The sequence below is a fragment of the Oryctolagus cuniculus genome, chromosome 21 (genome assembly GCF_051225735.1).
Source record: "Oryctolagus cuniculus isolate XC-2025 breed Fujian yellow rabbit chromosome 21, ASM5122573v1, whole genome shotgun sequence".
Classification (NCBI taxonomy): Eukaryota; Metazoa; Chordata; class Mammalia; order Lagomorpha; family Leporidae; genus Oryctolagus; species Oryctolagus cuniculus.
The window spans coordinates 33,603,794-33,627,096 of NC_142887.1; the positions used below are offsets into that span (position 1 = coordinate 33,603,794).

Here is a 23,303-nt window from a genome sequence, read left to right on the forward strand (position 1 = left end):
AGAAACCTGAGCCTGGAGGGTGGGTGAGGAGGTCTGCCTGGAAGCACCGTGGGGCAGGGTGGGGCCCTGCGCTGCTCCTGGAGCTGCAGCCTTCACACAGTCAGACACTTCCTCAGGGCTGGCTCCCAGGGCCAGATGTTCAAGGCTCCTACCAGGTTAAGTCCCAGGAAACAAGATCCCAGGGTGGCTCTGAGAGCAAAGGCCCGTCTGAGGAAACCTTGTCCTGGATTGGATTCAGAGTCTAGCTGTGCCCCCAGACCAGCCAACTGGGATGCAAGGAGCCTACAGGGCCAAGGGGGGTCCTGGGGGTCCTGGGACCCCAAGGGGAACTCTGGGAGTGGGCCAGACCTCTGCCCTGCCTCACTCCAGAGGGAACTGGCTCGTGGGCTCTCTTCGCCAGGCTGAACCTCCCACTTGATGGGCACGAGGCCCAGTCCCTTCTACCGCAGCAGGTGCCCTGTCCTTGGCTCGGCACTGGGCCTCCTCGCAGGGGCTGGCTTACGCCCCCTCGACCCCCACCTCACCTCCACTTGCCATCGCAGTGGGCTGGTCCCACAGCCGTGTTCCCTCCGTGACCTTGAGACACAGGGCTGCCCGGGCTGTGTGGCAGTGGGAGAGCGCGAAGCCACCATCTGGGTGTGGAGACAGACACCTGAGTCCACACGCTGGGAACAAGCAAGACAGCACCCCTGCCTTGTGCTGTGAGGGAGCCGAGGTGGGCGGGGGGAGGGGGAGGCTTTCCTGGCTGCAGCCTTGTGCACTGTCTGGGGCACAAAGGTCTGGGCTCCAGGTCACAGGTCTGGCGCTCAGGGAGGAAGGTCACAGGTGGTCCCTGACACTTGGTCAGATGCGGTGACCTGGAGGCGGGTTCTGGGAAAGTGTCCAGGCAGCCAGGAGGGTGCAGTCCCTCCGGCCACAAAGCCACCCTCCATCGGGAATGTGAGCCCAGGAAGCCCCGCCCACCTGTGAATCCCACGTGGATGGGAGGCTGGATGCTCCTGGGGCTCCCCAATGTTGTACAAGTCTCCAGGGACTCACCCCCTCTGTCCTGCTTCTGCTGGGAGGGAGGGGTCTGGGCGTGGCTGGCGAACTCCCCCAGCTCCTCAGCACCCTTCGCACAGCCTTGGGGGCGCCGCCGGGTCCGGACGCACAGGGGTGAGCGAAAGGAGACCAGGACGCGGGCGCCAGGGTTTCAGAACGCGGGGTTTATTGACACCTGGGCACGGTGGGCCCTTCCATCCCGGGACTCAGGCGTTTGAGACTCCCCGCCGCGCCTCCCCGGGAAACCCACTCGGGCGCGTGCGCAGAGACCCTCGGCAAGGTTGGCGTGGGCACGTGAACGGCGAAGCTCGGCGCATTTGGCAAAGCTGTGGAGCCGTGGCAGGCAGCACGGGACTCCGGCGGGAGGGGGCGGGGCAGGAGAGGTGGCAGAATCCAACCAAACCAGGAACAGCTTATTGTACGTAGGCTCCCCTGGCTCCTGGGAGGCCTGGGGACACTGCTGAGGTAGCCGGGACACCAGGACACGGGGTGGGGAGGGCAGGGGCTCGCCTGCATCTCTCCCCACCCTTGACCCTCTCCCCAGAAAGCCACACCCATTTCCTATGCTGGGTTCTGAGAGCCGGGCCAGACTCCGCGATGGGATTCCTAGTGGGGTCTGAGCAGAGCCCTCCGGGAGCTGGACCGCAGCCTCCCTCGGGGGGGCCCCCCCTGCAGCTGTACCTGTGAAGGCGCGGCTGAGTTCTCCAGCTATTGTATTCCATATAAGGCGCTGGCATCTGCAGCTCGGCTCTTTTCCAACCCACTTAATTTTAAGAATAGACACTAATAATACTTAATCACCCCTCCCCACTGGCAGCACGGGAGGGGCCTCTGTGCTACGGTGCCAGCCTCACCCTCCCTCCTCCCCTTCGATGGAGCCTGGCTCACCCCGAGTATTCCCTGCACCTCCAGAATTTCAGCAGGTCAGAGCTGCCAGAGGCTCAGGACCCCCCACCCCCGACCCCCCGCACCTTGCAAAACCATCTGCCTGGCTCGCATGGATGAGCTGGTGGCCATACTGAGATCTGAGAAGGGTTTCAGAATATTCCAGACCATTGTGCCTGCCTAGAGGGGCCCAAGAAGTTCTTCGGCTGAAGATACCTGGGCCGAGACACACTTGAGGTGAGCTGGCCCCAGGCCTCTGCAGGGGTACAGCTGTCCCCACGGGCCTGGGGGAGGGGCTTCCCTGCAGCCTGGGGCCAGTGCAGGAATGAAGTCCCTGTGATCCAAACCTCCTCGCTCGCTCTTGGTAGCAGGAACAGAACAAGGTCATGCACAAAGCAGACAGGAGCCGTGGGCTCCTCCACCAAGGTCCTGCCCATGGGAGGGACGGGCTGGGCTGGGGGTGACGAGTGGAGCCACAGCCCTGTGTCCCAACAGGACATGGGAAAGGGCCCTGGTTTCCAGCCCCCAGGAAGCAGCAGGGCCCTCCAGTGGTCCGGGCCACACCCGGTCACTGTGGGTGACCACCGCTCTCTGAACAGACAGCCACTGTAGAAGCAGTGAGAGCACTGCGGACACTTCCCGTTGGGAGCCCCGCAGCAAGGGAGCAAGGCATGGGGCGAGCGCGGGAGGACTGGGTGCCTGTGCACCCATCCTGTGAGCCGCGAGCCCAGAGGCTCCGTGATCTGCAGGCCCTCACGGCCACGCCTCTCCCCGTCCCCATGAGCTAAGCCACTCACTGCCCTGCTCATCCCCTGGCCCTCTGCCCAGCACCCTCGCCCAGCACTGCCACCTGCAGCTTTACGTGAGCCCCGCGGCGTCCAAGGATTGTCCAAAGCTGCTGCTCAGGCTGCAGGGGCAGGGCACGGGTTGGTGCCAGCCGTGAGGGCTGGGGCGTGTGGCCTGTGCCATGGCGGCCTCCAGACCAAGGCAGAGACGGGCAGGCAGCCTCTGGGCATCTTTCCCAAGGAGGCCAGCATGGTCACAAACATACAAGCCACTATCCCATAGCAGCCAAGGTCCCTCTGTGCCTGGGATCCAGCCAGGGGCTCTAGCAGGAGGGCCGGGGTGGGGGGGATGGGCGGGCCCACGGCACAGCCCCAAGGTGCCTGTCATTCCTCTTGGGGGGTATCACAAAGATGCAGGAACCCTGCTTCCAGAAAGGCCTCCCTAACCAACCATGTGTGCCCCACGCCCCTGCTCAGCACCCCACCCAGCCCCGACCCTTCCACCCTCCTCTCAGCTGGTTAAGGCACTTGAGTGGCTTATTAACACTACCTGGAAAAGTCTGTTCTGCTCCTCAACAAAACATTCAGTAATACTGCAAAAGAGAAAAAAAAGTTTCCCAGAAAAATAGTTTAAAAAAAAAAAAAACCCAAAAAGTCAATACTTAAGCTTTCTAAGGAATAAAATAAAGGCTAAACTCTGCTTAAATTATGTGACGCAACAGGGTCACGTTGGCACTGAGAAAATAAGGATAAAACCTGAAATACTGCTTCTGAGTTAAGACTCTTCCCTGGAGAAAGCTGGCCAGCGAAGACCCCCGCAGGGCTTCTGCCGGTTCCTGGCTTCACCCCACCAGGGCCCGCGAGGCCCAGCCCACCACAGTTTGCGGTGGAGCGAGCAGGTGGGGTGCTCCTTCTTCCCAAAGAGGCCGCTCTCCACCTCTTTGGGATGCCGGCACGGCCACTCAGGACCTGCCCAGCAGCAGCCACAGCCATGAGACACCCCCCCCCCCCCACGGCAAGACCTCAGGGCGTACTTGAAGCGGGCCAGGACTCCTGGCCCCACCCCAGGGTCCTACAACCCTCCCACACCCCACTGCTCCACCTTCCTCTGTTCTGGGTGCCTGTGGCCTCTGGTGCTACCCAGGGAGCTGCTGGGCACTGAGGTGGCTGACCGACACCCCCCCCGGGCTGTCCCTCTGGTGAGATCTTCCTTGGAAGGAGGCTTCCTTCTAGATGCGCCTGCCACCCTCTGGGTCCCAGGGCCACCAGGACAGCACCACGAGTGGCTCGGGGGTGCCGGCGAGCAGTGTCTGGGCAGCCACCCCCGCTCACTGCAGCCTCTGGTCCCTAAGGCCTCTGGGGGGGAGGGGAGAGGGAGACTATCATGGGTGGGGGAGGGTGACGGGGCTGGGGTGGGGCGGGGGCGCGGACCGCCTAGCTTCTCTGCGGAGTGCCGGTCTCGGGTGAGTCCTGGCTTCCGGAGGCTGCCTGGGAGGCCCCCGCCCCCTGGGCCCCGCCCTCGAGCAACTCTTGGGGGTCCCTGAAGAAGATCACCATGACCGTGATGTTGTCGTGCGAGCCCCGATCCCGGGCTGCGGCCACCAGCTCCTCGGCCACGAGCAGCCCGCTGCCCTGCTGCCTGACCAGGTGGCTCTGGACCAGGCCGGCGACTTCCTGGTGGGGGACGACGTCGAAGAAGCCATCGCAGGCGAGCAGCAGGTAGTCCTCGGAGCCCGTCAGCTCCCGTGAGGCCGCGTCTGCCTCTCCCGACACATAGGGCTTCTGGAAGATGTCCCCTGGGTACGGGACAAGAAGAGCCGCCCGTCAGAGGGCTGTGCTAGCTACTGCTTCCTCCCCGCCTGCCCAGGCCTGGGCCCGCCCTTGCTGGTCACCACCCCCGAGCGCCCCCCCTCTTGCAGGGCTGCCCAGTGCTTCCTGTGGTGCTCAGAATCACAGGCCCCTCCCCGCCCACCGCCCACCAGGGTGGGGGGCAGCCCTGCCTGCCTCCCTGCCCCGTGTGTTCCTTAAAGTGGCTGTGGCTGCAGCAGCAGCAGCATGAAGTGGGGCTGTGAGGAAGGCAGCGCCTTTGTCGAGGACAGAGCAGCTAAGGAGGGTGGGGTGCAGAGGCCCCATCACAGGGGTTAGCCAGGGAGGGAGCGCCTTGGAAATCCCAGCTGTTCTGGTGACGGTGGTGAACACACAGCTCAAACCACAGCCATCGCTCGCACCAGATGCAAGCCCCAAATCCACCCCCTGCCCCACAGACTGCCCTAGATGGCGGGGTGGTCCCTGGATCCCCACCCCTCCATCCCCCATCCCCAGCGGCTCTGCACCGCCCCCTCACCGATGGCTCTGGAGACGGCCAGGGTCCCATTGACTCTCCAGCAGTCCATGTGAGACACGAAGCCGCCCAGTGCTTCGATGCGTGCCCTCTCGTCCTGCGGGGGAAGCCGGCTGAGGTCAGGAGCGCCCCAGGGCCAGGCTGTCCCCACTGCCCTGGTGTCTGAGACGTGCTGGGAGCATACAGGAGGTTCACAGACACAGGGCATCAGGTCTCATCACACACGGCGAGAAGTTATCAATCACCCAAGTGCCCGTCAGCCAGAGGCGTGGCCGAGGAGAGGCTGGTTCGGGAATAGAGGACCCCATGCCGGGGGTCCCTAAGCAGTGACTCAGGGTCAGGAAGGTGTTCCCGGGGCAGCAGAAAGATGTGAGCCCCCAACTCAGGCCGGGGCTCCTCCAGTGCCCTCGTCTCTCGGGGAGGCTGCGCCTACCTTGAAAGCTGCTGGGGCGGAGAGGAATTGGGTGACGTGTGTGGGTGCACGGCGGGGCCCTCGAAGCCTGAGCTAGGCCCTGGGTGCAGCTCCCTGCCCTCTCGGTTCCTCCTCCTCCCCCCGCCCCAGCCCCAGCCCCAGGCACTGTCTCCGCTTGCTTGTGGGCGACAGTGGCCTGGCCTAACTTCCTCCATGCATTTCAAGTTCCTTAAAAAGCTCTTGGGGGGGGGGGGGGATGCTGTAGCACAGCGGGTCAAGCTGTCGCTTGCTGTGCCAGCATCCTGTATCGGAGCACGGGTTCGAATTCTGGCTGCTCCACTCAGATCCATCTCCCTACCGATGCATCCTGGGAGGCAGCAGAAGACGGCCCTGCCACCCATGTGAAGGACCCGGCTCAGGAAGGGCGAGGCAGAGGGTCAGTGCTCCTGAAGTGACGCTCAGACACACTGTGCCAGGGACAAACGACCCAGACATCTGCCCGGTGACAGCCTCCTCACTGCTCCGAGGCGCAGGATCTCGGGGGGTGGGGGGCTGGGCAGGACTGCTGGGGAACGGTTTGCTGGCTTGAGCCAGTCTGGCCCACCTAACAGACTCCATGTACCAGTTCCTCCCCAGCCAAGCCCAGTGCCGGGAAGGGGCTCTACGGAGCCACGAGACCCTGAGCAAGGGCAGGGATGGTGGTGCCAGAAGACTGGCGAGGCCTTGGTGTCTATGCATGCGAGCCGGGATGATGAAGGGACGGCCATGTGGCCACGAGGGAGGACAGAGCTGTCTGCGTGCTGGCAGAAAGGTGGGGTTTGGGGAGGGCAACACAGAGGAGACGGACACCCTGGGCCAACGTGGCCCAAAGTCAGGGACGCCATCCTCACATCTCGATGAGGACCCTGGGGTGCAAACAAGTGGGTGACGGCAGAGCCCCGGCACTGGCTCTGCCTGACCAGGACCACAGCCTGGCTCCTCCCGACCCCGTGCAGCATCAGCTCCGGGCCCACTCCCCGCTCACCCATGTGCGGGCTCAGGATCCCCCCGAGTGTCCCATCTGTCTCTGGGATGCCCGCCTGGGGCCTCCTGACATCATTCTTTCCCCGGCGGTCCTCAGACCCCAGGACCACCAGGGCCAGGGAGGTCACGGGCTTGGGTGGAGGGCGCCCCCTACCTGTCGCTCGGGCTTGTGTGGCTCCATCAGCTTCACCACCTGCCCCTGCTCCACCAGGATGACCTGTGAGTCTCCAAGCCAGGCAACGTGCAGGGTCGTGCCTGTGACGAGCGCACACACACCCGTGGTGCCACTCTGCAGCCGCTGCGGGAGAGAGACCATGTGACATGAGGCAGGAGGGGTGAGCCCAGATGATGAGGTGTGGGTGCAAACTTGGGAAAACACAGACTCCCCCCAAGTAGATGAGCAGCTGGTGGGGGGAAGGGGCAAGGACCAGGAGGGTCCTGGAGCTCCGGGGGGTGCTGAGGGCTCTGTGCAGGGGTGTGTAAGGTCCCAACTCAACAAATAGCAAGCCCTAAGTAACCTGTTGTGTGTCAAACACCTGCTACACCTCTACCCCCAGGGGCAGCCCTGAACTCCGAGGCCTTGTTTAGCTTTGGGTGTGACACAGCCGCTGGGAGGGGAGGGGCTTCAGCTCCCACTGGCTCCCCACCACCTGCTGCGGCAGATCGGATGCAGAGGCCCGGCTCTAGGCTCAGAGCAGCCCTGCCTGGGGTGTTCCCCACAGGGGCGGGTCTTTTAAGCCATCTGAGCCTCAATGTTCCAGCCTGGGAGGTGGTCATGAAGGAAGTGTCCACCTCGCAGGGCAGCGGGAGTGAAATCCCGCGGGTGTGGGGCTGGGGGACGGCTGATAGGACCTTTCTGGCCACCTGCTGGGACCCCGCCAGGACGAGCAAGGGGAGGCAGTGCGAGACGTTGGTTACGGCTTTCCTCTGCTGTAGCTGACCACGCTTCCACAGTGCCAGGCCTTCCTGGTCTCCCAGGGCAGCTACTTGCTAGAGGTGGTAAATGCTTCCCTCTGTGGGTGGGCCTTTCCCTGGGCAAGCCAGCGAGCGGGGTGGCGCCCACGCCTCACTCACCAGGCTGAGACGCCCTTGCAGCTCAGAGTCTGGAACTGGCTGGGACCTGCCTGGCCCTGCCCCCAGCAGCTGCTCTCTCACCTGCGCAGGGGGCAGCCAGCTACTGACTCTCACCTCGCGCTTGGCTTTCCTGAGAAACATGTCGTCAGTGTGCTGGAAGGCAGCTCTCAGCGCTCCAGCGGGGTCTGTGGGCAGCTCCGGCCGGCGGGCGGCATTGGCGTGCACGTGGACGGCGGCGTACCTTGCGGCATCCACGCCTCCGTGCCCGTCAAACACAGCGAAGTAGGCGCGGTCCACGGTGTCCTGGTGGAGAATGCGATGGGAACCATGCACCTGCTGGGGTTGTCGGGGACACCCCAGCCGGCTGCTGTCAGCTGGGAGGGGGAAGCTGGGATAGTGCTTGGGTCTGGTGTGTCACTGGGATGTCTGGTGTTGGAAACGTTAACCCCCTAAGGCACGTGCTAATGGTATTTGGAGGTGGGACCGTATTGGGGTCTAATCAGGGACAGACAGACTACAGAGGCAATAGCTTCGTTACAGAGCTTCAGCTGCAGCTAGCAGCCCTGGCACGCTGTCCCGCCCTCCTAGGTGGTCCTGGTGTAGGATCTCCTTGTCCTGGGACCCGGCAGGTGGAGCACTCACCGACAGGCCAAAGAGCTGGTTGAAGGCAGGCAGGCACACGTGCCGGTCCTCCATCTTGCGGCGAGTGTTCCGGATGGCGTGGATGGAGACCAGCCACTGCCGCTGTGGGACCCGGGCCGCCAACGGCACCTGCTTCTGCCACTGGCTGCAGACTTCCCAGAGCTGGTTGAAGAAGCTCCGCGCCAGGCCTCTGGCATCTAGCACTGTTGGGCAATGGGAGGAACTGTCAGGAGAAGCAGCCACCGGCCAGCTGAGGCTCAGCTGGCTCTGCCTGGCCCTCCTGCCTGCTGCCCCCATCATGAAGCCTGCACTGGCCTTACTGCCAGTCACCTGCTGGAGGCATTTTTTTTTTTTAAGAGTTATTCATTTATCTGAGAGGCAGAGTTGGAGAGAGAGGGAGCGACAGAGAGAAAGGTCTCCCATTCGCTGGTTCACTCCTCAAATGGCTGCAGTGCCCATTGCTGGGTTGGGCTGAAGCCAGGAGCCGAGCGCTGCTTCTGGGTCTTGCACGTGGGAGCAGGGGCCCAAGCACTTGAGCCATCCTCCACTGCCTTCCCAGGCACGTTAGCAGGGAGCTGGGTCAGAAGTGGGGCAGCTGGGACTCACACCGGTGCCCGCATGGGATGCTGGTGCTACAGGTGGCGGCTTAGCCTATTACGCCACGGTGCTGGACTGGGGCGTTCTTTTGATCTGGCAAGCCACACCTGACAGCCTGCTTTCAGCAAGCAGAAACATCTGACTTGGCAACCGGTACCACACAAGTCTCCCTTCCCACCACGGAGTGGCTCCACTCACAGGAACTCATCGGATACACAAAGATAACTGAAGCGCAAATGCTCATTCTCTAGGGACAGAGGAATAATTAAGCGATGGTTACCTTCCTGATGAAGAATTAAGCTGCTCTTAAAAAAATCGCTTTCACAGCCAAACATTGCAGCCACCACTGTACAAGCCAGCAACTGCACGAGTGGGCACTCGTCCCAGAAGAATGACGGATATGCTCACGCGGACACGTGGACGTGGCTGCTCTCAGTAGCCAGCATCCACAGCGGGACCAGGTGTCCAACAGCACGCGAATCCTGAAGACAACGGGGCCTGGGAACGCCAACCGGCGGCAGAACAGGAGGAACAACTACTGTTAATCTCCACAGACAGTCACGCCGAGTGGGAAGAGCCAGCTCCCACGGGGCTGGAGCTTGGTGCCGAGACTGCATGCTGCTCGGGAGGCCCACATCTCGCACAGGAGTGCCTAGGTTCAAGTCCCGGCTCCTCCATTTCTGACCCACCTTTCTGCTCATGTGAACCCTGGGAGGCAGCAGGCAACGCCTCAAATCACTGGGTCCCTGCCACACAGGTGGCAAAGCCCTAGGCTCCTGGCTTTGGCCTGGTCCAGCCCCCATTGCTGTGGGCATTTGGGGGGTGAACTAGTGGATGGGAGATCCAGCTCCTGCCCAGGGCTGGAGGCTGTGGAAGAAAAGAAGAAGAAAGTCTGAGGTCCGAGTGGGGTCCGGGACAGAGAGCCCAGGTCCAGAAGAACCCATGCACCCCGGCAGAGCAGGGAGCATCAAGTCAGCCGCCGCCGCCACACCCAGGACAGGAATCCACGCGGGCATCTGGCAAGAACCGGGGGACTGGCAGGCCCAGGCTGACGGGCTGTGGGGTGACAGAACAGGTCTGGGAACCGGGTCCAGCTCTGGACAGGCCGCTCCGCACGTTAGCCGGGGAGCACTCTGCTACCTTCCTTGATCAGCCAGTCCTCCCCCGACCCCCTCGCTTTTCTCCTCTTTGGCCCCAAGGGCACAGTGCGGCATCCCAGCCTGCTCTCCCCGGCCTGGGGTTCTGCTGCTGTTTGCCGTCCCCATGTTTAGACTCGAACGAGGCTACAAGCCTCCTGGTGCTGTGCAGGCCACAGGGGCCGCGGCCCCAGCACCCGGGGAGGCACTGGCGTCTGGCCACAGAGGGGCTGTAGCCACATCTCCGCCCTCTTGGCGGTGACCCTCACACAGTGCCCGCCCTGATGCCCTTTTGCAGGAGTGGCTTGGAGACCGCAGACTTTCCAACCTACGTGTCTTTCTGCGTTCCGTTCCCATGACAGGGAGTACGGGATCCGGCCGGGCCGGGATTTCCTCCTGGCTGCGCGCTTCCTCCCTTCACAGACCTATGGGAGCCCCAGGTGCTGGGCTCCTCCGGCGCCAGCCTCAGCAGTTCTCCGTCCTACCAGCAGGCGTCGCCGCCTCCTGCCCGGATCGGCAGAGAAGCCCGGGGCGCGGCGGGAGCGGGGGCGGCGCTCGCTCCCTCCCTTTGTGCGGCAGCAGCAGCTGCCACCGGCCGGAAGCCGGCTGGCTTTGCAGAGAACAATGGCTGCCTGTCACTGTGGACAGCTGTCTCCCGGCCGCCAATGTGAGGCTGTGCTGGGGTGGAGGGCGGGCGGGGAGCCAGGGACCAGAGAGGGGGCAGGGAATGGCCTGGCACCCGCGGATGCTGGAAGCTTCGCGTGTTTTTTCTCCTCCTTGGGCCCTCCCCTCGTCCCTTGCTTTCCCGTCGGTGCATGCACTATCCAGAGGAAGCGGGAAATTTGCTGAGACGCCCAGTGCCCGGGTGGGCTGCCCAGAGAGAAATTTCTAGCAGGGAGGGCCCCGGCCCTGCTGGCCCCTCCCCTGCTGCCCCCCTCTCGCTGTCTGTCCTGCCTCACTAGGAATCAACACTTTGGTGAAATACAGTGAAGGGGGATTACGAGGAAAACAAAAGGCAAGCAGAACACACACACACACACCCACACCCACACACACACCCCTTTTTAATGATTTGTCTCTATCAAGGGCTCTGCGGGCCTCTGAGCTTCTGCTCCTGTGTCTGGGTCCCCGCCTGCACGGCTCCCGGGCCTGGCCCCACAGGCCGCTGTAGGAACAGCCGGGGCAGCTGAGCCCCGGGGCTACTGCCCCACGAAGCTCATTGCTGACACTGGGCGTCTCCAGCTGCACCCTGGTATCCTCCACTGTCTGGAGCAGGGCGCCGCCCCCCACCCCCACCCCCGAAGCGGCTGCACCGCTGCCAGTCGGCACCTGTGTGTCTGCCCACGCAGACACAACTCCCTGGGCCACCTTTGCGACTTAAGAGGATGGGGAGCAAGAGCATGCCTCGTGCCTGGGCTCTCGGGCTGAGTGCAGGCTGTGTGCAGGGCTCACGGCTCACGGCTCGCCCCGGGTTATCTGGTGTCACCTTCTCAGCACCTCAATCCTGCTGTGGCCGAGTGCTCTGCTGACAGCCCCTGGTCCTCCTCCTAAGCAGCCTTGGCCGGGGTCACCAGGGCAGGGGGAGGGGACACTCACAGATCACAGGGGCCTTCTCCTCTTCTTCTTCTTCATCCTCCTCCTCCTCCTCCTCCTTCCTGGGCAATTTCTGGAATTCAGACAGGTCTGTCTGAAGCAGCTGGGAAAGTGCCTCGTGGGCCAGAGACGCGGCAAGCAGTTGCGGAGCGTTCCTGGGGACGGGAAATGAGACAGCACTGCTGGGGGGTGGGTTGCAGAGCTGGGTGGTGCGCCCTTGGCCTCGGTGGCCTGGCAGCAAACTGGGTGGGGCGCTGGTCTCTGTGTCAAGCAAGATGAGAGGGAGCGAAGGGGATCCCAGCCCCAAATTCCCAGGCTGCGGCCCTCACTCCCAGGACCTCTGAATGCGATCTTGTTTGATCAGGGTCACTGCCGACAGAACTACACCTGCTGGAGATGAGTGTTCTCAGGAAAGAGGAAACGCGGACTTGCTTCGCGTACACGCACACGGAGGCGGCTGTGCAGACAGGATGCCGAGACCCTGAGGATGAGGCTGGAGGCCAGGGATGGCCCACAGACCCCCAGAAGGGCCCAGCCCTTGGCCCTGGGTCTCAGATAACTCCAGAACTACAAGACGCCTCTGCTGTTTAGCCAGCTCGAGGAGCTGTGTCACTGCTCCCTCCAGAGGCTCACCTAAGGGGCATGGGATCAAGGGCTGCATTTTGGGAAAGAAAGAAAAAACTGAGTTGAGGCTGGCGTGGGAGAGCCACATCCCACATCAGAGCACCTGGCTCGAATCCCGGATCCCCCACTCCTGATCCGGCGTCTTGCTAATGCACCTGAGAGGCGGTGGATGATGGTTCAAGCACATGGGGCGTTCTGGGCTCTTGGCTTCAGCCCAAACCTGGGGTTCAGCCTCCTGGCTTCAGTCAGGCCCAACCCTGACTGCTGTGGGCACTTGGGGATTAAACCAGCGATGCAGGTATCCTCTCTCTCCTTCTCTCTGCCACTCTGCCTTTCAAATCAATCTTTAAAAAAAAAAAAAGCTGTGCACAATCAGCAGAGGGAGTGGCCACGTACAGCCCATGGTGTCCTTGGGTAGGTGGGGCCGCTGGGCAAGCTGTGGGGTGTGTGTGTTGGGGGGCGACAAGAGCAGCAGGTGGGTGGAGTTTTACCGCCGTGGGGAGCCACTTTCTGAAGACACATTCATGGCTGCACTGAGCGCTCAGACCCCTTGGATGTGGGCATGGAGGATGAGCTGAAGGTAAATACTGATGGGGAGGGGCGACCAAAGTCCGGAGGGGAGTGGCCATGCGGGCAAGCAGGTAGCGTGGTGGCCAGGAGGGGACAGAGCAGGGCAGTCCTGGGGGAGGGGGACCAGGGATGGCACCTGGGGATCGAAGTGGAACTGACGGAACAGAGCAGGGCTGGGGGAAGGGATGAGTGAGGGCCCGGCTTCCCCGGCGACTCACAGATTCTCTTGAGGTCAGGGTCTGGGGGGGCTGTGGGAACAGGGTCCAGCAGGAGGCGGAGCTGTGGGGTGAGTGGGGCCGGGGAGCGGCTGGCGAAGGGTAGGACCGCAAAGGGTGGCCTCCCAGGAGGGAACAGGTATGCCACTTGATTTCAACAGCTCAAGTCCCAGAAGGCAGCTGCAGAGTGGAGAGGGTGCAGGGGTGGAGGAGGAGGTCGCTGGTGGCTGAAGGCAGAGAGCCTCTGTGGGTGGGTGGTGCAGAAGAGAGGTGGGGCCCAGGAGGGCGTTAGGATACCGCTTACAATCCTGCCTTGCCCCGCCCCTCCACGCGGGCCCCACACCTGGGGAACCTTCCCCACCCCCCAGCTGCCCCTACCAGGGGCAGCGCTCCTTGGCTGTCCTGGGCAGAAGGGGCAGCTCCTCCTGATGGCTCAAAGGCCTCTGGGACATACCCTGCTCCGTGCAAGGATGCACAGGCTCAGCTCTCTGTGCCTGGCCCCTGACGGTGGGGACGGCACAGCTCTCTGACGGCCAGGTCTCGCCCTCCTCGGGGGCTGCGCGTCACAGGCACCCACGCTGGTCTCAGTGGTCTGGGGGTAGGAATTCCTGATGTTTTTAGCAGGAGTGGGTGACTCAGAGGAGAAGCCTCTGGAACCGCCTTTGAGAACAGGCAGCTACAACTTCAGAAATGAGTTCCTCTGCCCTTTGAGGGTTTCCTGCCAACCTCCGGGTCTTCCCTGTCCATGGGGCGGGGAAGGAAGGAGCCTGAACGCCTCAGTCCTGGTGAGGTCATGCTTCGGCTTCCTGTCCGCCCACGGCTGCTGCTGGGGGCAGGGAGGCAGCTTCTGGCCATGGCGACTCGGACAATGCCTGGCTGTGAGCCACCAGCATCCCCTTCCTGGACACTGCCGCTCCTGGTGGGAGGGTCCCACCCCGGGACTCAGCCCTGGGACATGGCACCATGCAAGTTCACCCTGACCCTGGGCCCTGCAGGGTGGGGCTCCAAAATGCAGCCAGAGGATGTCCCGCGGAGAAGCCAGCACCCCGCCTCACCTGCGGGGCAGGGGTCTACAGGGGTTCAGTCTAGCAGCAGGGATGAAAACCACACACACAACGGCAGGGTGTGCCAAGCCCGACGTGGAGCCCACAGAGGGGACAAAACCACACACAGGGCCCCGCGTGGTGACGGAGCCAGTCGAGCCACTGCCTGCAGCACCGGCATCCCACGTGAGCTCCTGCTGCAGACCCGGCTGCTCCACTTCCGATCCAGCTCCCTGCTTATGCGCCTGGGCAAACAGAGGAAGATGGCCCAAGTGCTTGGGCCCCTGCACCCGCGAGGGAGACCTGGATGGAGTTCCTGGCTCCTGGCTTTGGCCTGGCCCAGCCCTGGCTGTTGTGGCCATTTAGGGAGTGAACCAGCAAAAGATATCTCTCTCTGTCTCTTCCTCTCTAACTTTACCTTTCAAATAAATAAAATAAATACTTAAATAAAAACTTAAAAAAAGCCCATTCAGATGGCCAGAAACTATGAGATCTTCGGGGGTAGGGGGGTCCCTTGGGGTCCCCTCCCCAATCATCAGCAATCACCACCAGCAACCTCAGACAGAACCAAAAGCCACGCACCACCAGCAGATCCCTGGGGCCCATGTCCTCTCACGGCTTCCGTTTCTGCTTTCACTGCTGTGAACCCAAGACAAGCCCCGTGGGTCCCGGCTGTGGCTCCGGGGTTGGGGGGGGGCCCTCTCCTCGGCCTGCTGGGAACCAAGGCCCACATCAGCTTGAAGACAGCCCCTCGGACTATGCCTGGTCCCCCGTACGAGCCGGGCTCCCCTCCCTGCTGCCCGGGGTCGGGGGCAGAGGCAGCCACGAAGCCACTTGTCCCCTGCTTTCCCCCAGCGCCCGCTCTATAATCGGCTGTCCCCAACGCCCGGGGCTTATTTCCCATTCACGCCACCTCTTTCCGTAAGAATCTCCTGAGTGAGCCCACGCCAGCCCTGACATAAGCCTCACCTACTTTGGAACACAGCCACGGGGGCTTCCCCACGAAGGTGCCTCTGGGTGGGCGTGGCCCAGAGCACGCAGAGCGCTGTGGGCGTGGCCTCAGCGTCCCTGCGGGGTGTGGCTCCAGCGCCCTGCAGGTTCAGGCTGCGGTTCTAGCAGAACATCACTAATGTGCAGCGCCAGGGTCCGGGTACCATGACAGGAAGCATAAGGCCGGGGGCGGGGGTTGAGATGGCAGCCACAAGGCCTGCGTCTCCGTGGGGGTGGTTGCGACATACCCCGGGGTTACGGGAGCTATGCACGCCCAGACTATGCGGACACACCGTGGGGAGGGACCGGGTCTGGGACGTTGTCGCCACACGTCCCACCACCATGAGCCAGAGACGAGACCTTGTCTTTACAGAACGTGTGCATCAGTGGAGGCGCAGGAAGACCCCCAGGCCCAGGCGTGGCCCTTCTGAGAAGGGGGCCTCTGAGGTCAGCCTGGGAGACCCGCTACTGTGGGATCGGTGCTGTGAAGCAGTGGGTTAAGGCAGGGCCTGTAGCGCAGGCATCCTACACGGGTACTGGTTCGAGTCCCAGCTGCTCAGCTTCTGATCCAGCTCCCTGCTAATGCGCCTGGGGAAGCAGTGGAGGATGGCTCTAATGCTTGGGCCCCTGCACTCACGTGGGAGACCTGCCCTGGCTGTTGCGGCCATCTGGAGGGTGAACCAGCAGATGGAAGATTCTCTCTCTCTCTGTAACTCTGCCTTTCAAATAAATAAATCTGTAACAAGCCTCCCCCCCACCCCCCGGGGTGTTCATGTCCTTGGCAGTGGTGGGCAGGGGAAGCCGTGTACCTGGACACACAAGGAGGCTGCCGTGCCTTGGCAAAGGTGAGGGCAGGGCGGGTGTGCGAGCCAAGGAGAGCCGAGAAGTGCACACCAGATCCTAGGGCGAGCCCGGCACAGCACCTCCCTCCCCTGCCACGGCCCTCAAGAGACCCGGGCCCAGTTCAGACTGGCAGCTTCAGAGAGCAATGCGACAGTCCCCCCAGCCAATCCGAGGTCTCACTTTGCAAGGTTCCAAAAACCTGCAGTCAACTGGTCCAGAAACTTCCATCGGGAAAATGACGGAAACAAACTGCATGCGTGCGTGGCCCCGTGGCTTCCGGCTCTGCTGCACCCCAGGACGTGCAGAACCAACCCCCGGCCCAGCCACGCATCCGCCACGTATATGCTAACTGCCGTGAGCCACTTAGTGTCACGTGGGTTATCGGGTCACAAGTCCTTGTGCTTGAGTGACCTGCAGTTTATCCCTGGGGGGCTGTTTCAGCATCCGGTTCCCAATTCCATTGTTCTCGTCTGTCTTTCACTGTGTTTCACTTAATACATCAAGCCTCACCGTAGGCACGTCCGCAGAGGAACCACACAGTCTATGCACGGAATTTCCACACGGCTGAGTACCAGTCACGGCTGTAGACTTGCACTGGGGGTCCCTGCACACGGCCCTCATGGATCAGGGGGAGAATGACTGTCCCTCTGACGCAGTCATGGGGATCTGGATGGGCCGGACGTGTGCCAGGAGCGGCAGCCACGGTCAGGGCTGGGGTGTGGGAGACACAGCCCCCCCAGCCCCCCGCCTCAGCCCCTCTGAGTCGCACGGGCCTACCTGCTGAGCAGGAAGCTGAGCGCCAGCTCGGCCAGCTCGCCTTCCACCTCCTCCTGGCTGATTGCTGTCCCGGGCGCCTTCCACGGCAGAGGGCTCTCAGGGCTCAGCGGGGCTGGGAAGTCGCAGAGGAGGGCGTCCAGGAAGCTGGGGCTCTCCTCGGTGCTGCAGGCCATCTGGCCGCTCTTCTGTGGGGCTCCCGAGGCCATGGCCAGAGCATCCCGGGGCAGGGCCGGGCTTGCAGCCGGGCCTGGGGCAGGAGGGTCCCCGGTCGGTTGTCACTCTGGGGGGCGGGGAGGAGAGACATCAGAGGCAGTGAGGTCACACGGCGACAGGTGCCTGGGATGCAGGATGCAGGTGGCCCTGTTTCGCCCCTCTCCCCTGCAGAGCCTCGTGTGCCAAGTACACTACAGGGGCTGGTGTCCTGGCCCAGGTCCAGTTCGCAGGGCAGGAAGCACAGGTGGTGAGGACGTCTCAAAGGAGAGGTAACAGAGGAGGTATGTTCCCGGCACAGCGTGAGCAGTGTGGCCAGAGGAGAGAGGGACACTGTGGCCAGGCCACTGAGGCATGAGAAGGGCTCAACCGGCAACCAGGTTACATGCCGTCGGACCCGTGGGCCCGGAGGTGGTGACCAGTGGGAGGAGGGACGGCTGCTGGCGCGATAGTGGCGGTTCCGGGAAAGGCCACTACACAGGACCAGAGTGGGAACAGGAGGGGTTCTTCAGGGGCTGCCAGGCCAGGAGGTAACCGGGGGCAGGCAGGCGGTGCCCTGGGCAGTGGTCAAGCCTAAGTGCTCTCCAGGAGGGGGAGGGCACCTGTGAGCTTAGAATGGCTTCGGCCCCCTAACTCCTGCCTGGAGGAGAGGGGCAGCGGTCGGCAGCAGCTCCTGAGCCCGTATCCTCAGGAACGCCCAGGGCTGACTCACTGCCGGGCCCCCTGTGTAGCCCTCAACCCCCCCAGGGACAGGGATGGTCCCGAGGCTTGGCCGTGCAAGTGTCTGGGGATGCTGAGAGGCACCAGGTGGGAGGTCTCAGGACGGAGCAGGGAGCCCAGAGCCAGGGCTCGGCCCGCCCTACCCTGCTGCCCTCACACACGGTGCCCGAGGGCCTTGTCAGCTCCAAGCCGGCCAGCCGTCACTCACACGCTTTCACACGCCGGAACCCCTCTGGGGGTCCCTAATTCAGCCACCTCCTTACTCAGTGATGGCTGCGTGGACCCCTGCCTCACGCCCACAGCACTGTCACCCTCAGGCATTGGCCTCGGGGTTCCCCCAGTGCTGCAGCCAGCCCCGCCTTCCTACCACACACACCAGGGCGCATTACCCCCTGCCCTCTCCTGCTCCCTTCTGGCTTGCAGGTGCTCCTTCGGGCCAGCGGCATTGCCACCTGCTCCCACTGAGCCCACCTAAAGCTGGGATACCCCTGTGGGCTTCCCCTCACCTCCAGGCTCAGGAGCTACACATCCCATGTGTTCACTGCCCCTTGATAAAGTGACCACCAGACACGAGATGCTGAGATGCGCCCCAAGCACCAAGTGGGAGAAGCGGCAGCAGCCCGTTTCCCCTCTGGATTACCACGGCATGGAAGAGGCAACACGTCACGTCCGAAGCTTCTAGAAGCTTCCAGAAGCCTTGGTCTTAGGAGGGCCAGGCTGGGCCTCCAGACGCTGCTAGAAGGGTAAGCGTGTGAAGTTGAAGGGCGAAGGGCTGAGCGCTGCCCAGGAAACACTGCTGAGGGCGGGGCTGACCCAGGGAGCATCATTCCCTGAGGACTGGCCTTCTGGATGAAACCCCAGAGAGTGGGGAGGGCAGAGGGTCCCACTGGCAAGTCAGATGTCTCACTACCTGGGGGCACCGAGGGTACGGGGTGTTAACTGAAAAAAAAAAAACACCACCCCAAAAATCAAAGCCTCTCCCTTCTTTCAGGGACAGGAATCCAACACTGATTTCAGTAGACACATATGAATAATACAGAAATAGGGGCCCCTGGAGGATAGTGGGTAGAGTGGCATCCCATATGGGTGCTGGTTCAAGTCCTGGCTGCTCCAGCTCAGATCCAGCTCCCTGCTAATGTGCCTGGGAAGAGCAGAGGAGGACGGCCCAAGCGCTTGGGTCCCTGCACCCATCTGGGCCACTGGGAGGAAGCTCCAGGCTCCTGACTTTGGATCGGCCCAGTTCTGGCTGCTGTGGCCATTTGGGGAGTGACCCAGCAGATGGAAGAGTTCTCTCTCTCTCTCTGACTTTCAAATAAATAAATCTTTTGAAATAAAGGGGCACATGCGATGGACAGACTCAAGTTCGCTGTGTGCTTCCCACTCACGAGTGAGTGCAGCAGAGGGGGGTCAGCCGGAAGGAGGTGGAGCTCTGACTTGTGACCCCCAAGGCAAGACCTTGTGAACGGGAGAGGTGAGAACCAGCTGGGAGCGCTGGCTTGGGGCGGAAGCAGGGCCAACAGAGGCGACAGCTGCAGCCCATGGAGGTTAAGCCACTGAGAAGACAAGAGGATGCTGAGGACTCTCCCAGCAGGCTAGGGAGCCCTCGAGCGGGTCAGCGGCCAAGCCCCCAGTGCGTACCGCTGAGCTGCCCCCGCCTCCTGGTGCTTAAGGGAGAGGCGGGCGAATACCGCAGAGCTGTCCCCAGGAACTACGGGCGCAGGTTTGAGAAATACACGAACGCTGCACCCCTGGGTGCCCCCTGCGTCTGGGCCCCCTGCGCACTGAAATCCAGGCCGTGCAGTGTGCTCACGGAGACGTCTGACAGGGCCCAATGAAAGCAGAGCAGCGCGCCCTGCCCCACCCCAATATGCAGAGGAGTACCCCACACACACAGCCCATCTTCATCTCGGATCCCCCTTGCTGACGCCACCTGCAGCCAGACGTTCGGGAAAGTAGGCGCCTCCCTCCCAGCCGCTAGCTGCCCGTCTTGGGGTGCGTTTCAGGTGCCTAGAGCTCTCCCCACCAAGCCTGCATGATCCCCTCCAAGGCCACCTGCACCTGCCGAGCAGGGGCTGGGGAGTGAGGCGCTGCGGATGAAGACACTCCTGCATTGCCTGGCTGCTTCTCAGGGCTGTGCCAATGGCTTTTTAAAAAATTTTATTTATTTGAGGGCCGGCGCCGCGGCTCACTAGGCTAATCCTCCGCCTAGCGGCGCCAGCACACCGGGTTCTAGTCCCGGTCGGGGCGCCGGATTCTGTCCCAGTTGCCCCTCTTCCAGGCCAGCTCTCTGCTGTGGCCAGGGAGTGCAGTGGAGGATGGCCCAGGTGCTTGGGCCCTGCACCCCATGGGAGACCAGGAGAAGCACCTGGCTCCTGGCTCCTGCCATCGGATCAGTGCGGTACGCTGGCCGCAGCGCGCTGGCCGCGGCGGCCATTGGAGGGTGAACCAATGGCAAAGGAAGACCTTTCTCTCTGTCTCTCTCTCTCACTGTCCACTCTGCCTGTCAAAAAAAAAAATTTTATTTATTTGAAAGGAAGAGTTACAGAGAGAGGGAGAGAGAAAGAGATCTTTTTATCTACTGGTTCAACCCCCAAATGGCTGCAACAGCAAGGGCTGGGCCAAGCTGAAGCCAGGAGCTTCTTCCAGGTCTCCCATGCGGGTGCAGGGACCCAGGCACTTGGGCCACCCTCCTCTGCTTTCCCAGGCGCATTAGCAGGGAGCTGGATGGGAAGTGGAGCAGCCAGGACTTGAATCCGCACCCAAATGGGATGCTGGCGCTGCAAGCGGTGGCTTTACCTGCCATGCCAGAGCTTTTTCTAGAAAGACAGGATGCTCGCTGGGTGCTCACCCAGGTTCATTCCTGCATCCCGGGCTCAGAGAGGGAGGGAGGAACCGGACCACAGCCTCCTTCCCCTTGGGAGCCAGCTGGGATAAAGGCTGACGGTCATTTGGACAAAGACAGGAAGAAGCTCGGAACCCCATGGTGAGGGACCCAGAGGCAGGGCTGGGAGTGCCTGGGGAGGAGGGGCGGGGACTCAGAGCAGGGAGACAGTCTCAGGAAGGGACTTGCAGCGGCACACCGGGGAGGGAGCCTGTGCAAGCCAGTAAGGGCACCGCAGGGACCCTGGGCTCCCAAGCCCAGTGCTGCCCGCTGCCTGCCCGCACATCACATCAGCTGGCGGCTACAGCAAACACGTGCCAGGGGCGGGGCCACTGCTCTACCCTCAGGCTCACAGCCATGCTGTGACTGCCACACTCCCCTGCTTGCCCTGCGCCCCGCCCTGAGAGCCTGCTGAACTCCTTTTTTTTTTTTTTTTTAATTATTATTTCTTATTTGAGAGGGAAAGCTGCCCTCTGCTTCGTTCCCCTGCCAAAGGCTTGGGAGCCCGGGGAACTCAACCCAGGTCTCCCACGTGGGTGGCAGGGATCCAGCTGCTGGCTGTCTCCCAGGGTCTGCAGCAGCAGGAAGCTTCGGACCCAGGCACTGAGAGGCGGGCGGCGGGTTCAGCGGCCGTCTCTGCACCTCTGGCATCCCACCCCAGTCCTCCAGGGCGCCGCCACTACGAAAATGCGTTCTAAACTTCCATTCTTCCTTCGTAGGTGTGCAAGACCTTTTTCCAAGGCGGTCTAGTTTAGAACCTCGGGAGACGGCAGTCCTCCGGCAAGGAAGCTGCAGCATTGCCAACGTCACCCAGCGCCTCTGAACCGCTTCTCTCCACCGAGGAGAATCGGACTTCTCTACTCACGAGTCCCTGGAGCAGCGCGGTGAATATCCTTCCAGCATCCTTCCCGACCCACTTTTTTTTTTTTTTTAATTGTGGTTACAAACTAATCACTTTAATTGACTGCTTCAGCCATTTTTTTTTTAAGCATCCAATTCGGTGGCATTCAGCATTTGCACCACAGCTTTGTAACCAGAACTTTTGCTTTCCTAAGCCGGACTCCCTGGGTTGATTATTAAGGTCTCAGCCGCAGGCCACCACCAGGGAGCCCACCCTGACTGGCCTTTTTGTGCACGGCAGGTGGTCGGCGTGATGGAAGAGTGAGTGCCAGCTGGCTGCAGATGGGGGGGCTCTCATAAGGGGACTCTACAAATGCACTTGACTGGTGGTTGAACAGCTTTCAAGCCGGGGTTTGCTGCTTCTTTCTCTCACAGTTAGCCACGCGGAGAATTACACAGTCCCGCCACGTCCCAGAGGGGGAGCACCCCACCCATGCAGGAGGCTCACGCAGCTGGGAAATGGCAAAGTGGGCTCCCGTGGGGGTCTCCCTGGGGCCTTTGGGCCACTTGGACCTCGGTTACAGAAAGCAAGAGGGCGAAATTGGACAATGGGACGGATACGGGCGGCAAGGCCGGAAACAGAGCTGGAGATGGCCTGAGTGCCGGCCAGCCTCACCACCCCCACCCCCCGCCCCCACCCCCCGTGGGTGAGAGCCACAGCTGGGCTCACTCAATTTGCAGGGAGGCTGCAGGCGAGGCCACCAGAGCCACCACCACCAGCACCGCCAAGCACCGTCCGCTGGCCCTCTGCTATAAACCCCACCGGCGGTCCGGTCGGGTGGCCGTGTCCCCCCTGCAGCACCGAGGGTTCAGGGACCTGCCCGAGGCCATAGGGCCTCCAGGCTTCGAGATGTCTGTGCTCCGGTGCCCAAGGCTCTATCTAAAGCAGGTGCAAACCAAGCAGCCGCTTTAACTAAGACGCTCGCTTTAAACCCAGCCGGAGGGCAACCTGGTGTGTGTGTGAGGGGTGGGGGGTGGACTCGCTCCAAAGACACGAGACCCCTCCCCCGCGGCTCCTGCCAGGGAAGGTGCACGGGCTTAGAGGGGGTAGGGTTCAGGGCCTGGGCACACGTTCCTGCGGGCGGGCCGGATCCTGGGAGGTGGGGGCACTGCTCTCCCCAGCTCCCCGTTCTGCCTCACGACCCTCAGTTCCCACCTGGCTATGGCCTCGGCCACGCACACACCCCGCCCCTCGCCGCCGCCGCCTGCCCAAGAGACCCCCTCGATCTACTTCCAGCTCTCCAGCCCCCCGATTCCCAGCCCCGGGTTCCCCAGCTGCTGTCCCCGTTCTTCCGCGCCCCCCAAGACCCCCGCCCCCAGCTCGTCTCGGCCTCCTCGCGCGGCCCCTCCGGTCCCCTCAGTCCCACCTCAGCCTAGCACACCATGGCTCCCCACGAGACCCTCCGCTCCAACCCGGCAGCCCCACAGTGCCGCCTCCCCACAGCCTCCATCCCTGCTCCGCCTCACCTCCGGGGTCCCCGCGGGCCTCACCTGCTGCCCCGCAGTTCGGCGCCCCGCGCCCCGCGCCCCGCTCCCGGCCGGCCCCGCCCACTTCCCGTCCTCAGCCGCCACGGGAGCCGCGCAGGCGCAGTCGGACCCCCGGGCGGGCGGGCGGGGCCGGGCCTCTGCTGCCCCCTGGCGGCTTTGCGGGCGGTGACAGAGGCGCTCCGTCTTGAGTTCCCAGCCCCATGCCCTGGAGCTCTGGCGGGGCGGCTGGACCAATCCTTGCAACAGCTGGTGAGTGGCAGAGAGCAGAGATCTGAACCCGAGCTGCCCGCGGCCACCCGTCGGTTGAGTTGGAGCCCAGCTTTGTGTGAAACTCGGGAAGTCAGAGGTCCGCAGGGTGAGTTTTTGTGTGGGGTGCAGGCTGTCCCCTTGCCTTTCCCAGCTTGGAAAGGCTGCATTGCTTGTTCTAGGTCCCTTCCTCCGACTTCAAGGCCAGCAATTCTCAACGCTGCCGTCCCTGGTTTGCTCCTCTAAGCCCCTAGGCTGCTGGCCATA

At 62.7% G+C, this 23,303-nt stretch overlaps 1 protein-coding gene and 1 long non-coding RNA gene across 3 annotated transcripts; one reads left to right on the forward strand and one right to left on the reverse strand.

The window, feature by feature from the left end:
• Window positions 1–3,727: 3,727 nt before the first annotated feature.
• On the reverse strand, window positions 3,728–22,905 carry PPM1F (protein phosphatase, Mg2+/Mn2+ dependent 1F). 2 transcript variants are annotated; one of them, XM_051826738.3, is made up of 8 exons: window positions 22,794–22,905; window positions 16,592–16,871; window positions 11,533–11,684; window positions 8,204–8,406; window positions 7,676–7,864; window positions 6,642–6,785; window positions 5,056–5,149; window positions 3,728–4,507 (listed from the first exon to the last, which is right to left on the reverse strand). In XM_051826738.3, the coding sequence occupies exons 2-8, from the start codon at window positions 16,795–16,797 to the stop codon at window positions 4,146–4,148; spliced, it is 1,350 nt and encodes a 449-aa protein (XP_051682698.2). In that variant the 5' UTR covers window positions 16,798–16,871; window positions 22,794–22,905; the 3' UTR covers window positions 3,728–4,145. The 2 variants fall into 2 exon arrangements, with proteins under 2 accessions (XP_051682698.2, XP_089179614.1); XM_089323488.1 differs by having other exon boundaries at window positions 3,875–4,507; window positions 22,770–22,858.
• Window positions 20,538–21,647, forward strand: LOC149119912 (uncharacterized). Its single transcript, XR_016227407.1, has 2 exons — window positions 20,538–20,625; window positions 21,122–21,647. It is a non-coding gene; the product is annotated as an uncharacterized LOC149119912 (long non-coding RNA).
• Window positions 22,906–23,303: the final 398 nt, after the last annotated feature.

Excerpts from the sequence above, each read along its gene's own strand:
- PPM1F (XM_051826738.3), bottom strand. The coding sequence starts at position 16,797 with ATGGCCTCGGGAGCCCCACAGAAGAGCGGCCAGATGGCCTGCAGCACC. Across the intron at positions 6,786-7,675 it reads TCAGGAAAGCCAAGCGCGAG|CGGCTGCAGAGTGGCACCAC; the intron begins GTGAGAGTCAGT and ends TCTCTCCCGCAG. Across the intron at positions 5,150-6,641 it reads CACACAAGCCCGAGCGACAG|GACGAGAGGGCACGCATCGA; the intron begins GTAGGGGGCGCC and ends CTTCCCCCGCAG.